The sequence below is a fragment of the Pyrus communis genome, chromosome 11 (assembly GCF_041283825.1).
Source record: "Pyrus communis isolate YQ-2024b chromosome 11, ASM4128382v1, whole genome shotgun sequence".
In the NCBI taxonomy this organism is placed as follows: domain Eukaryota; kingdom Viridiplantae; phylum Streptophyta; class Magnoliopsida; order Rosales; family Rosaceae; genus Pyrus; species Pyrus communis.
In genome coordinates, this window is record NC_142575.1 from 8,797,458 (window position 1) to 8,810,375 (window position 12,918).

Here is a 12,918-nt window from a genome sequence, read left to right on the forward strand (position 1 = left end):
AGAATGAAGAGGTATTATTTTTCTTTTCTTTGACAAATACTAAGATATTTATAAAAATACTTTTTATGACGGTATATATGTTAGTCCTTAGAGTACTATATGCATCTTTTTAAAATGGCACACACCACGACGGAAGTGCCTATTAATATGAGATTAGTCACAACTAGGTATTAAAATTTTCACAATTATATATCGTCTTTTCATCTATGCGATTAAAGTCTAAAATCTTTGCAAATTGAAAGGAGAATATTATAGCTCGAGTCTTCAATATAGACTGTATTTGAATGAGATTTTTTAAATCACATAGAAGGGAATATAATGACCTCTTTGTTCAAATGGTCAAGTAAAATCAACTTTTCGGAAAGGATATAATTTTATTATCTTTTTTAAAAGGGAAGTAGAAAGAGAGTTTGAATATACTTGGACTTTTGTGCTTGGAAAAGTGCCAATGCTTACCTAACACCTACCATTTGCATCCTCTAAGATATAACCCCAACCCTAAAAATTCAATTAAAGTACAAATCAAGCCAATGTAAGTTGGTCATCATCAATTAGCATGCAGCTTCATGATCTGCATATCTTTCCAAAAAATAATAGAAAATAATGAAGCTACAATATGCATTGTATGAATAATCATTCCTCCTTTCCCACTCCTTTTAACCTAAATATTATATGTGTTTAGTGACATGGGAATATGGATAGGCAATTTCCTCATGAAATCAACTACCTTGAATGAAGAATTCAACAGACCCTAATCCAAACGTTTTCCAAACCAAAACACTAAAAGATACCAAGAAAGTCAATCTTTATAAATGGTAAACCTTTAAGCTCGGGATGGTTCGCACCAGCAATGTCATTGTTACTGTCTTTAACTTAATTAGGATAAGATTTATCACAAAAGCTATCAGTGATATTAGGAGTAAAACACCATATATATATAAGCAGTGGCGTATCCAGAATTTTAACATTTGGTGTATAAGCTGTATAATGTTTTGTTATATTTCCCGTTGTAAGACTATATTCTCCAACAATATCTCCAACTAAACATGACAATTTTTTACACGATCCGTTAAACCGACACGAAATGACATGAAAATAATGGGTTTTGTGTCAATTTGTTAACGAATTAGGTCATTATCGGGTAACTCGTTAACAACCTGTTAAGTGTCTGGTTGTTATTGGATCAGGAACCCAATAATAATCATTTGTGAGATCTAAGCATTAGGCATGACAATTTCTTGCATGACCTATTAACCAGTCACAAAATGATATAACCAGTTAACGATTTGGGTTATTATTAGGTCACCTATTATCTTAACAAGTTTGACACGACACAGCATAACCTGTTAAAATAACAGATTTATCGTGAAAACCACACGAACATGACAAACACAACCCACTTGCCAAACGTATCTCCAACGATAAATCTCATATGGGAAGCGGAGGTGTGAATTTTTCCAATAATTGGCCGAAAAACGTGTTGTTAAAACACTGACTTTTTTATGAGAATAAGTTTTCAGGTCACGCAGAAAGCGACGAAGCATGATGACGAGACACGCAAATTCTTGAAAATGTAGACCAATAATGGAGCACCCCGCACTACTTCTCATCCTTCGAATCTTGTCCTTGTTTTCACAAGTGGCTTAGCTCCTTACATTAAAACTCTTATCCTGTTCTTGTCAATGCTAATAGACAATTAAGTAACTGATTTGTTTATCTTTCTTTCCATTTCACTAAACTAATTATCTACTTTGCTCGCTCAATGAGCATCAACATGGTTTTGGTTTTGGCTTTCCCTTCAACCTTTTTTTTATTATTTATTTTTATTTTTAAATTTTAAAAATAAAGATTATTTTAAAAAATTAATAAAAATAGAAACATAAGTTTTAATCCTATCTCCCAAAAAATAAAAAATCTTCAGAAACTAAAAAATTCTTTAAAATAGTTCTTAATAAAAACTACATGGATGAAAAAAAAAACGCCATCTATTGATCTCTTTCACTTGGAAAATGAAAGTAGATATCCTATTTCTTGTTTTCTACGCATATTAATTGTTCTCAATTTTGTTTTCTCCATCGTACATAATACATAATCTTGGGATTTACTTGTGAACAATTTTTTTTGGAGATAAATTATGAACCAATTAAATTGTTGTTTTTTGGATCAGTTGTGGCTAGCATATTTCTCTTTAGCCTAGTATTACTTAATATTGAAATTTCTCTTTACTTATAAGTGAAAATTTTTAAATTTAAATTTTGCATATGGCAGTTTGATATTAATTTATTTTTTTCAACTCTTTAGTGTAAATATATTGTTATAAGAAAAAAAAAATGAAATATTAAATATTAGCACACATTTTCATCAGCATGCAAAGCAAATACAAAAAGTAGTCAACGGTCCACAGTAATCCACAGACGCAGTGCTTCAACACTGACACCACCCACACGCAATCACTCCCCCTTAAAATACTCTAAAAAACAAAAAAAATTCCAAAAAGCAGTCACAAAAGAAAATAATAAATAAACCAAAGTGATGGCGGGTGAAAACGTTGAACGAATCTCATCCGTCCATCAGAGGCGGCCGAAATCCTAGCCCTCCGATCCTTTCCCCGAAACGCGTCCTCACAATTCTCTCTGGCGCGCTTCTTCCTCCCCTCGGCTTTAAAAGCTTCTCCTCTCTTCTTCGTCAACTCCTCCACCACCACCGACTCAACACATCCGTAGCAAATTTCTAGAGAGAGAAAACTGAAGACTCCTAGAGAGAGAAAGTAGCGTCTCGGACTCGAACAGTATTTCGAAATGGCCGACCTCACTCCACCTAACGGCGATTTCCCGGCGGTGCCGTCCCACGGCGGCCAGTACATCCAGTACAACATCTTCGGCAACCTCTTCGAGATCACCAACAAATACCGCCCTCCGATCATGCCGATCGGCCGCGGCGCCTACGGCATCGTGTGGTACGTCGTTTTTTCCCCCGGAATCGATTTCTTCTTCTTGCGATTTAGGTTTTTGTTGATCGGAGTGTTTTTGGCAGCTCGGTTTTGAATTCGGAGACGAAGGAGATGGTGGCGATCAAGAAAATCGCCAACGCTTTCGACAATCACATGGACGCCAAGCGCACGCTCCGCGAGATTAAGCTGCTTCGCCATTTGGATCACGAAAATGTGAGATTAATTTGCTTTTAATTAATGCTAATTGATTCGATTTAGCTCTAATTTCTTGAATTAATGAGAAAGTTGACTTCTTTAGATTTTTACTATTTCTAGTTTTACATTTATTGGTTAGAGATTCTAAAAGGAGAAAATTACTGTATTAGTTAATTAGCTGAACAGCTTGAATTAGAAGGTTGTCAAAAGATTGGAGGATTTTGCATGAATTACTTGCTAAAAGTGGAAACTTTACGATTGTCAAACAGGTAATAGCTATCCGGGATGTGATTCCTCCACCTCTAAGGAGAGAATTTTCGGATGTGTACATTGCCACGGAACTCATGGATACCGACCTGCATCAAATTATTCGCTCGAATCAGGGTTTATCGGAGGAGCATTGTCAGGTACTTGCAAGTGTTTACATTTTAATTTCGTCAACCAAGTTCCATTGGTAGTGAGTGAAATAAATGGTTGTATTATTTGAGGACTAATTGGTGTATGTTGGAATGCCTTGCAGTACTTCATGTATCAGATTCTTCGAGGGCTGAAATATATACACTCGGCGAATGTTATTCACAGAGACTTGAAGCCTAGCAACCTCTTGTTGAATGCTAATTGCGATCTTAAGATATGTGATTTTGGCCTTGCTCGTCCGACTGCAGAGAATGAGTTATTGACAGAGTATGTTGTGACCAGATGGTACAGGGCACCTGAGCTTCTGTTGAACTCTTCAGACTACACTGCCGCTATTGATGTGTGGTCTGTGGGTTGCATCTTTATGGAGCTTATGAATAGGAAACCTTTGTTTCCGGGCAAAGATCATGTGCATCAGATGCGCCTGTTGACAGAGGTAAGATGAATTACAGACAAGTATAAATAAAAGTTGAATTCGACATGACCTGACTTTGATTGCGTTATTTAAGAATCACCAGTTCAGAAGAAATGAAATGTGACTGTCCTGTAAAGTACTCATTCTACATTTGTAATAATGAAGTGCTGTGCCCAAACTAGAGCGGCTACTGTGCATACATAAAGTACATAGCAATTAAACCCATGATGTTACACTACTGAATACTTCATTGGAATCCCTACGTATCTGTAGTAGTTAGTTGTGTTCTACTTTCCACTTTCATCCATGTTCGTACATGACTAAATTATTTAGCGATTTTTGGAAAGCAATATCTGCTAAATGAATACTAATACATACTTTGTATTTTCTGTTATAGCTTCTCGGGACACCAACTGAGTCTGATCTGGGGTCCGTTCGGAATGAGGATGCTAGAAGATATATAAGGCAGCTCGCCCCGCATCCCCGTCAACCATTGGAGAGGCTTTTCCCACATGTTAATCCAATGGCCATTGATCTCGTTGACAGAATGTTGACGTTTGATCCTACTAAAAGGATAACTGGTAATTTCTATTCCCATGTCAATCTTTTGGTGCTTCCGACAAAAATATGTATAGAATGTCTTCCACATTGAGGTCCTGATTGTGAGTTTTAATTGTGCAACTTGTGCTTCTGCAGTTGAACAAGCATTAGCTCATCCTTACCTGGAAAGACTACATGACGTAGCTGATGAACCAATCTGCACTGAGCCGTTCTCCTTTGATTTTGAGCAACAGCCCTTGGGAGAAGAGCAAATGAAAGATATGATTTACAGAGAGGCTATTGCACTCAATCCAGAGTATGCTTAATATGAAAAGCAGCATTACTCGATTTCTATATCGACAAAGTAGAAAGACTTGGACTTCCAGTGCTCTTTGATCAAAAAGGTTATTGTGATCAAAATATTGCAATCATCAGCGAGCTTTGTGTTCAAAGATTTAGTAGGCTGCTGATCAAGTAACCATGATCGTCCTATTTCATCTACATCATTACTTAGGTGTGTTTGCTGATTATTCGACAATGATTGCGCGTCAATTTTAATAGACCTCTATATTATTTTTGAGGTCAGTTCCTCTTTGTTCTTTCCTTTTGGCGGTTGAACTTGTATTCTATTTATCTTGTTTGTATCTTTATTTTTTTTTTTATGGTTTTTTTGCTGTACCAACGGATCATGTATAGCGCGATTGTATTGGCAGACCTAACTACGATTCAATAAATACCTTTATTTATTCCTTGTGAGGGCAATTTGGGATTTTTGTTCGCAAGTTATCGACCTTTTGTTTGATGGATCAATTTATGGTTGTGACATTTGTTCTGCTGATCAGTTCTCTTCTGGTTTGTTGTTCACCAGAAGGAAAATTCTGTATCATGTTGATTACCATAGATATTTTATAACACAATCTGCAATCCATGAGTAAGTGAATCCTCAAGAAGGAGAAATGTTTTGAGCGTGTTTCTAATCTATTCATGTTATAGCATGTGCATCTATTTATTAATCTCATACCCGAGGACAAGAAAAGTCAACCCTCAGTGCTCCGTTGTCTGCCTATACCATAGCTTGTGGATTAATCTCCCCACGTGATAGTGTGACCGTCACACCCACAATTTTGCCTCCCTCAGAAAGTAGTTGATTCCTCATGGCTTATATCCATGAATTATTTAGCAGTTTTTTTAACCCACCTTTTGCTCTTACAGAGTTAGTGTGGAGCAGTGAGTTTCTTACTAGATATGCTTTTAGATATTTTTCTTTGATGAAAGAATCTTCTCTTTGCTATTAATTAATACCAAAACTCATTTCGCATCAGTCCTTCTTGCCGCTTAATTTGTCATCTTGTGACTACTTTATCATTTCCAGCGTTATTGGTATACCTACTATGGCAAGTATGTTAGCCAACAATAATAAGCCAATTCTTAATTGTTGGATGTCATTGTCATAGGGTTACGATTTTCAAGCTCATTTTTTAACCATCTGCACTCTAAACTGTATATTTTACATTCTTTCTACTCACATAGGAGTGCAGGAGGTTGAAAATGAGTGCAAAAATTACGGTGTGATAGAGATTCACATAACTGCTCCTAGTAACATGAACTTGCTTACTTGAGTTAAAACCCTTGCTTGAGGTTTCCTTCAAATAAGTCTTCTTGAAGGCTGATTTGGTGCTCAAAAACTTAATTAGTCGAAAGTTGCGGTATCTCAATGATTGTGGCTGGATTTATCTCAGTGCTACAACTAGTGGAAAGTTGAAAGTTGGTGCTTAATGATAGGAAACCTTGCTTAGTTGGGTTCTTTGATAATAACAGAAGGGATGCTGTACCACTGTTAGTGTGGCATATACTGGACTATCAAAGAACCCAACTAACGCTGGCACAGTTACACCAGCTGGGTTGTAACATGGATGCATCACTCTCCGTGGACAGGGAAGGACAGATGGTGGATGCTGGTGGTAAACGCGGTGGTTGGATCATCTTTTTATTCATCATAGGTTTTCTCTCTCTCTCTCTCTCTCTCTCTCTCTCATGCACTTCTGTTGTTCACTTATGACTACAAGGAAGTGAAAAAGAAAACTTCTTTCTTAGCAAACCATGTGATCTTATTTTGTTTTGAGCAGGAACTTTAATGTGCTTGACACTTGCTGCTGGAGGATGGCAAGCAAATCTAGTTGTGTATCTGATTGAGGAGTTTAACGTGAAGAGCATTGATGCTACTCAGGTGTCAAATGTTGTCAATGGTTGCACTACTTTATTTCCTATCATTGGAGCAATTGTTGCAGACTCCTTCTTTGGCTGTTTCCCTGTCATCCTGATCTCGTCTTGTGTCTCTTTTCTGGTAATACCCTCGCTCTGTCTCTACTCTAACACACACGCTCACATAGCCATGATAGTTCTGTTAATTGTTGATGTGGGATAATACACTTCCAATTTGCAACATAATGTTGAGTTTTATAGGATAATACACTTTCAATTCTCCGCTTAATGGAGCGGTATTAGCCTACAACGAAGCATCTGAATCCTTCAATAGTTGGTGCTAGAGACGGTAGGAAGGTTTCCATACTTTCTTCTCGTATTTGAGCTGCACCTCTGGTACTTGCGGGCAATACATATCGTCGCATTTTTCAATTTTCCTGTTGAACCAACTTGTTCTCTGAAAATTTTCAACACGTCTAGTCTCATTTTAAATTCATTACATTTATTCTTCGCAGGGATTGGTCCTATTCACTTTGACTGCAACTCTTGATTCCTTGAGGCCCCCTTCATGTGAGAATGGATCTAGCTTGTGCGAAACACCATCAAAAGTTCAGTTTGCAGTCCTATATGCTAGTATAACGCTGGGATCAATTGGACTGGGAGGCACTCGCTTTACCATAGCAACAATGGGAGCAAACCAATTTGACAAGCCTAAAAATCAAGGGATTTTCTTTAACTGGTTTTTCTTTGCCATGTATACCGCGCTTGTTGTAAGTGCTACTGCTGTTGTGTATATTGAGGACTGTGTCAGTTGGGGGTTGGGATTCGGCCTATCTGCTCTTGTTAATTTGATTGGTCTGGTCATATTCTCATCTGGAATCCATTTCTATCATCGTGATAAGCCACAAGGTAGCCCATTCGTGAATATAGCTCGTGTTGTTGTTGCTAGTATCCGGAAATGGAATGTTAAGCTCCCACCCCGAAGGGAGGATTACCACTACCACAACGAAGGAGAGGCAAAGACAACTCCCGCAGCACCTAAAAAGAGTTTCAGGTACCAGAATTTCCACATGTTCTGCATCCTCACATTGATTTTATCTTGTGTCTTCTTTATTGCTAGTATCCGGAAATGGAATGTTAAGCTCACAGGTTTTCTATCTGTAATCATCATGTTGTTAAGTACGCAAGGATACACAGTACTATTTCTGTAGGAAACACAGTGCCATTATATAACGATGATAAGAAATTTTCCTTTCGCTCTCTTGTTGCAGATTCCTGAACAGCGCAGCCCTGGAAACAGAAGGGGACTTGAAGCCCGACGGCTCAATTGCAAGGCCATGGAGGTTGTGCACACTCCAGCAAGTAGAAGATCTCAAAACTATCATTAGAATTTTCCCCTTGTGGTCATCCAGCATATTTATAAGTACCCCAATAGCGATTCAAATGAGCTTAACGGTCCTGCAAGCTCTAAAGATGGACCGTCGCATTGGTTCACATTTCAAAGTCCCGGTTGGATCTGTCCTAGTCGTGGTTACAATCGCCACTTGCATCGCTCTCCCAATAATTGATCGTATCCTATATCCCGTCTGGCAGAAACTGACCCATAAATCTCCGACTCCCCTCCAAAGACTAGGAATTGGTCATGTCCTAAATATCACAGGCATGGCTGTTTCCGCATTAGTCGAGTCAAAGCGTCTCAAAACAGCTCACGGTTCCAAGGTGCCAATGTTCGTCATGTGGTTATTCCCACAGTTGGTTTTGGTGGGCATCGGTGAAGCATTTCATTTCCCGGGGGAACTTCAGTTTTGCTATCAAGAATTTCCAGCGTCACTTCATACCACGGCAACTGCAATGGTCGCGATGATAATAGCCATTGCTTTTTACTTGAGCACGGCGCTGGTTGATCTTGTTCGGAGGGTTACGGAATGGCTGCCGGATGATATAAACGAGGGCAGGATAGACAATGTGTACTGGGTGGTGGTTGTGATAGGTGTGCTCAACTTCGGTTATTTTCTGTTATGTGCCAAGTTGTACAAGTATCAGAACGTTAAGGGAGTAGAAGATAGTAGCTCCTCAGTCTCTCAAGGTTAGAAAATAAAATGTCTATCGATCTTATACTGAAATATGAACTATTTATTGGCCTAAATCTAATTTTCTAGAATGCCGTCATTCAAATAAAAAGACTAGTGTTTAAGTTCTTGATTTGGACAATACTAGTCTACATCTTTCTGCCCACAAAGAAAGATTCCTCTTTTTTTCTCTCTTTTCGTGTGGTCATATTGTTGTCGTTTTATTTGATTTCTTTTCTCCTAAGTTATCCTTTTTCTCTCTCTTTTCGTGTGGTCATATTGTTGTCTTTTTATTTGATTTCTTTTCTCCTAAGTTATCCTTTTTCTCTCTCTTTTCGTGTGGTCATATTGTTGGAAATGAAAGAAAGTTGAGATTTCATTATAAAAATCTCTCTTTTCATCAATATGAGATTTATTCTTAATATGTCTCTTCATGTGTGATGAATTTTAAGGCTAATATGTGGATAACATAACTCGAAGGATGTGGAGCACATGATGCCGTTATGCCTCATACATGAGACAACCGTTCCGATGCCATGAAGATAGTTGAAGTTCCACCATAAAACTAATTAATTAACAATATGAAAGGTACCTCAACCACTTATTATAAGTACATACAAGATTTCTTATTTCATTAATATAAGATTCATTCTTTAACAGAAAAATAACTGCTTGTAAATAACCGAGCTACATTCCCTTGCAACATCGATCATATTATTTTGCGAGGGTGACTGTTTCAAGGGGTGTGCTATCCGCACATCCCATTTTACTTCTCACACACCCCTTGATAATTTATGTCCGTTGATCTTCTTCGATTCATCCAATCCAACGGCCGGAAATTAAAAGATGTGAGAAGTAAAATAGGGTGTGTAGATATCACACCCCTTGTTTCAATTGTTTGTAGGCCATAGTAGATAATGTAGAGACAATCAATTAAAAATTGTAAAGGACCCTGAAAAAACCTGAGCCACACAACACAAAGAAGAAGAAAATGATCATGCAAACACGGGATTTAGAAGAAAACTAGAAAATATGCTCGCGTTTTGTTGCGGGACTTGAATGCATCATTCTGAATTGCATGAATAAGACACATATTATCTGAATAAATTCAACACAATCATGAATGAACAAAGAGATAGATGAGTGAATGAGGTCGGTAAGATAAGCAGCTTTGTTTTTATATACATTCAACTTAGCTGATAGGAAAAGACATTGTACAAATGTGGTCACAAAAAATGTTATGTTTCCCTAATAAACAGAAGCAACATGCAGTTGACACAAATCTTGCCTCTACAGTCAAGGTGGCAAAATATATGTCCTATAGGCTAGGCACCTGTTTTAGCAGTTAACAAAAAAACATAAAAAGTGTTCCGTTCTTGTTCTAGCATTTATGTTTTCGAGCACAAATGTTCAAAGCAAAAAACATGCAGGACGCCTGTTTCCATAAGAAACAGAAGTAACATGCAGTTCACACATTTTGCCCTTGCAGTAACATATGTCCTGCAGGCCAAGCACCTGTTTTAGTAGTTAACAAAAAACATAAAAAGTGTTTCGTTCTTGTTCAAGCAGCTAAGTTTTCAAGAAAAAATGTTGAAAGCCAAAAACATGTAGAACGCCCTACAGCAGTCGTTGTGGTGTTCACTTTTTCTGAGAGTGGACATCTTCCACACTATAGCAAAAAACATAAATCATAGTTTAACAAACGCTAATATGATGGATGTTATGTAGGCATGTGCACGAAAAACAAATTGTAATTTACCTATCTTTGGTTTTTTTGGTTTGAGCTTTTGTTCTGAGTGTGGCTATTGACACTTTGTCTGTTGGTTCAATTTTGGGGACAACTAGATTATGGAATTCTCTAGCAATTCTGGCAGAATTGGTTGTCTCTGTTTGGTCGTCCCAAGGTTTTTTGTTGTGAATCAAGGCACAAATTTATAAGGTTGGAGAGAAATGCGATAGCCAGGGAAAAGAGTGCGAAAGATTGGTGCGAAGGTTTTTCATGAGCAGCAAAACATATCCATATACCCAAGAGAAGCATGTTTCTTAAGATTTGCACATGAGAACATTAATCCAGAGGAAAACTTTACCTGTCAAATTTGTTTGCTTGATCAGGAAACAAAGCTCTCTTTGAAGTCTTGGTGGGTGCAGCTGATTGGGGTTGTTGATCTAGTTGTTGGGAAGACATCAATGGGGTGGGGGTTGCTTCAGTCATAATTTGTTTTCCTACAGTGGTAGCAGGTGTTTGTGGTTTGACTAGGGCAATCGTTGGGCTTGAGAGTGGTTGGTCTTGGAGTAGTCCATGAACGATGAAGTTCATCTTCCCAAAATCACTGTTTTGATTTCCAAAAGAGAGCTGAAATTTTTTTCTCGCCGATCAAAATTTCCAAAGTTGGTGGCACCACGAAAGGACCCTCATATCCGTCCTCTATCACCAGAGTGTGGCAAGAAACACAGAGTTTTTTTTGGCATGCATTCGTATCATGAGGAAATTGTGTTGATTCGTGCTATCTTCCACTATAAGATCGATTTTGAACCTATGTAAGATGAGGATATTTGTTGATAGGCAACCATTATTGCTAATAATAATCTTGTGAGCAATCTAGAAAATGCAGTAGAACCACAGTAATGCAAGGCATGCATGAATAAAATAGACAGAAAGGCACAAATTATTTAGATTTAATTCACTTCACATCAACATATTGTGCATAATGAAAAGCGTAAATTTGAAAGTTTGAGTAAACGAATAATGCAATAACAAAATATATTGTTTTTAGCCCCTAGTTCTATAGATTAGAAGCACAAATGGAAATGATGGTTCACAAACTTTGTAAGGCATACTTTAACAATTAATATGAGGCTCTAAAGGTGTGCACTGCATGTTTAATTCCAAACTAATAAACACGTGTAAATATGAATTACCACGACTAAAAGACATAAAATATCACATCCTGGCCCGGGGCGGATCAGTTCCCGGGCCCGACTCTACAACCGTAGCACGATATTGTTCGCTTTGGGCTTACCATTCCCTCACGGTTTTGTTTTTGGGAACTCACGAGCAACTTCCCAGTGGGTCACCCATCATGGGATTGCTCTAGCCCCCTTCTCGCTTAACTTCGGAGTTCCTACGGAACCCGAAGCCAGTGAGCTCCCAAAAGGCCTTGTGCTAGGTAGGGATGAAAATATACATATAAGGATCACTCCCCTGGGCGATGTGGGATGTCACAATCCACCCCCCTTAGGGGCCCGACGTCCTCGTCGGCACACATGCGACCAGGGTTAGGCTCTGATACCAAATTGTCACATCCCGGCCCGGGGCGGAACCACTTCCCGGGCCCGCTCCACCACCGTAGCACGATATTGTCCGCTTTGGGCTTACCATTCCCTCAAGGTTTTGTTTTTGGGAACTCACGAGCAACTTCCCAGTGGGTCACCCATCATGGGATTGCTCTAACCCATTTCTCGCTTAACTTCGGAGTTCCTACGAAACCCGAAGCTAGTGAGCTCCCAAAAGGTCTCGCGCTAGGTAGGGATGAGAATATACATATAAGGATCACTCCCCTAGGCGATGTGGGATGTCATAATCCACCCCCCTTAGGGGCCCGACGTCCTCGTCGGCACACATGCGACCAGGGTTAGGCTCTGATACCAAATATCACATCCAGGCCCGGGGCGGATCAGTTCCCGGGCCCGGCTCTACTACCGTAGCACGATATTGTCCGCTTTGGGCTTACCATTCCCTCACTGTTTTGTTTTTGGGAACTCACGAGCAACTTCCCAGTGGGTCACCCATCATGGGATTGCTCTAGCCCCTTCTCGCTTAACTTCGAAGTTCCTAAGGAACCCGAAGCCAGTGAGCTCCCAAAAGGCCTTGTACTAGGTAGGGATGAGAATATACATATAAGGATCACTCCCCTGGACGATGTGAGATGTCACATAAAATCAGGATGAGTACAACCAAAAGACACACAAAATATTAGACCTGGCAGTTTCTGACACGACACGGTGACACAATACAAAAACGACACGAAAATAACAGGTTTCAGGTCGACACGATAACTTATCGGGTCATTATCGGGTGACCCGTTAAGAACTCGTTGATAACGGATTCTTAACGGGTATACACGTGGGTA

General features: G+C 39.0%; 2 protein-coding genes across 2 annotated transcripts; both read left to right on the top strand.

Annotated features, from left to right (window-relative positions):
* The first annotated feature begins 2,490 nt into the window (after nt 1-2,490).
* Nucleotides 2,491-5,266, top strand: LOC137741595 (mitogen-activated protein kinase 3). Its single transcript, XM_068481289.2, has 6 exons — nt 2,491-2,956; nt 3,034-3,163; nt 3,415-3,552; nt 3,666-3,998; nt 4,375-4,558; nt 4,674-5,266. The coding sequence occupies exons 1-6, from the start codon at nt 2,799-2,801 to the stop codon at nt 4,841-4,843; spliced, it is 1,113 nt and encodes a 370-aa protein (XP_068337390.2). The 5' UTR covers nt 2,491-2,798; the 3' UTR covers nt 4,844-5,266.
* Nucleotides 5,267-6,019: 753 nt separating this feature from the next.
* LOC137741594 (protein NRT1/ PTR FAMILY 2.7) lies at nt 6,020-8,865 on the top strand. Its single transcript, XM_068481288.2, has 4 exons — nt 6,020-6,517; nt 6,644-6,861; nt 7,235-7,773; nt 7,991-8,865. Exons 1-4 carry the CDS (start codon nt 6,427-6,429, stop codon nt 8,808-8,810), a joined length of 1,668 nt encoding a protein of 555 aa, XP_068337389.2. The 5' UTR covers nt 6,020-6,426; the 3' UTR covers nt 8,811-8,865.
* The last annotated feature ends 4,053 nt before the right edge of the window (nt 8,866-12,918 follow it).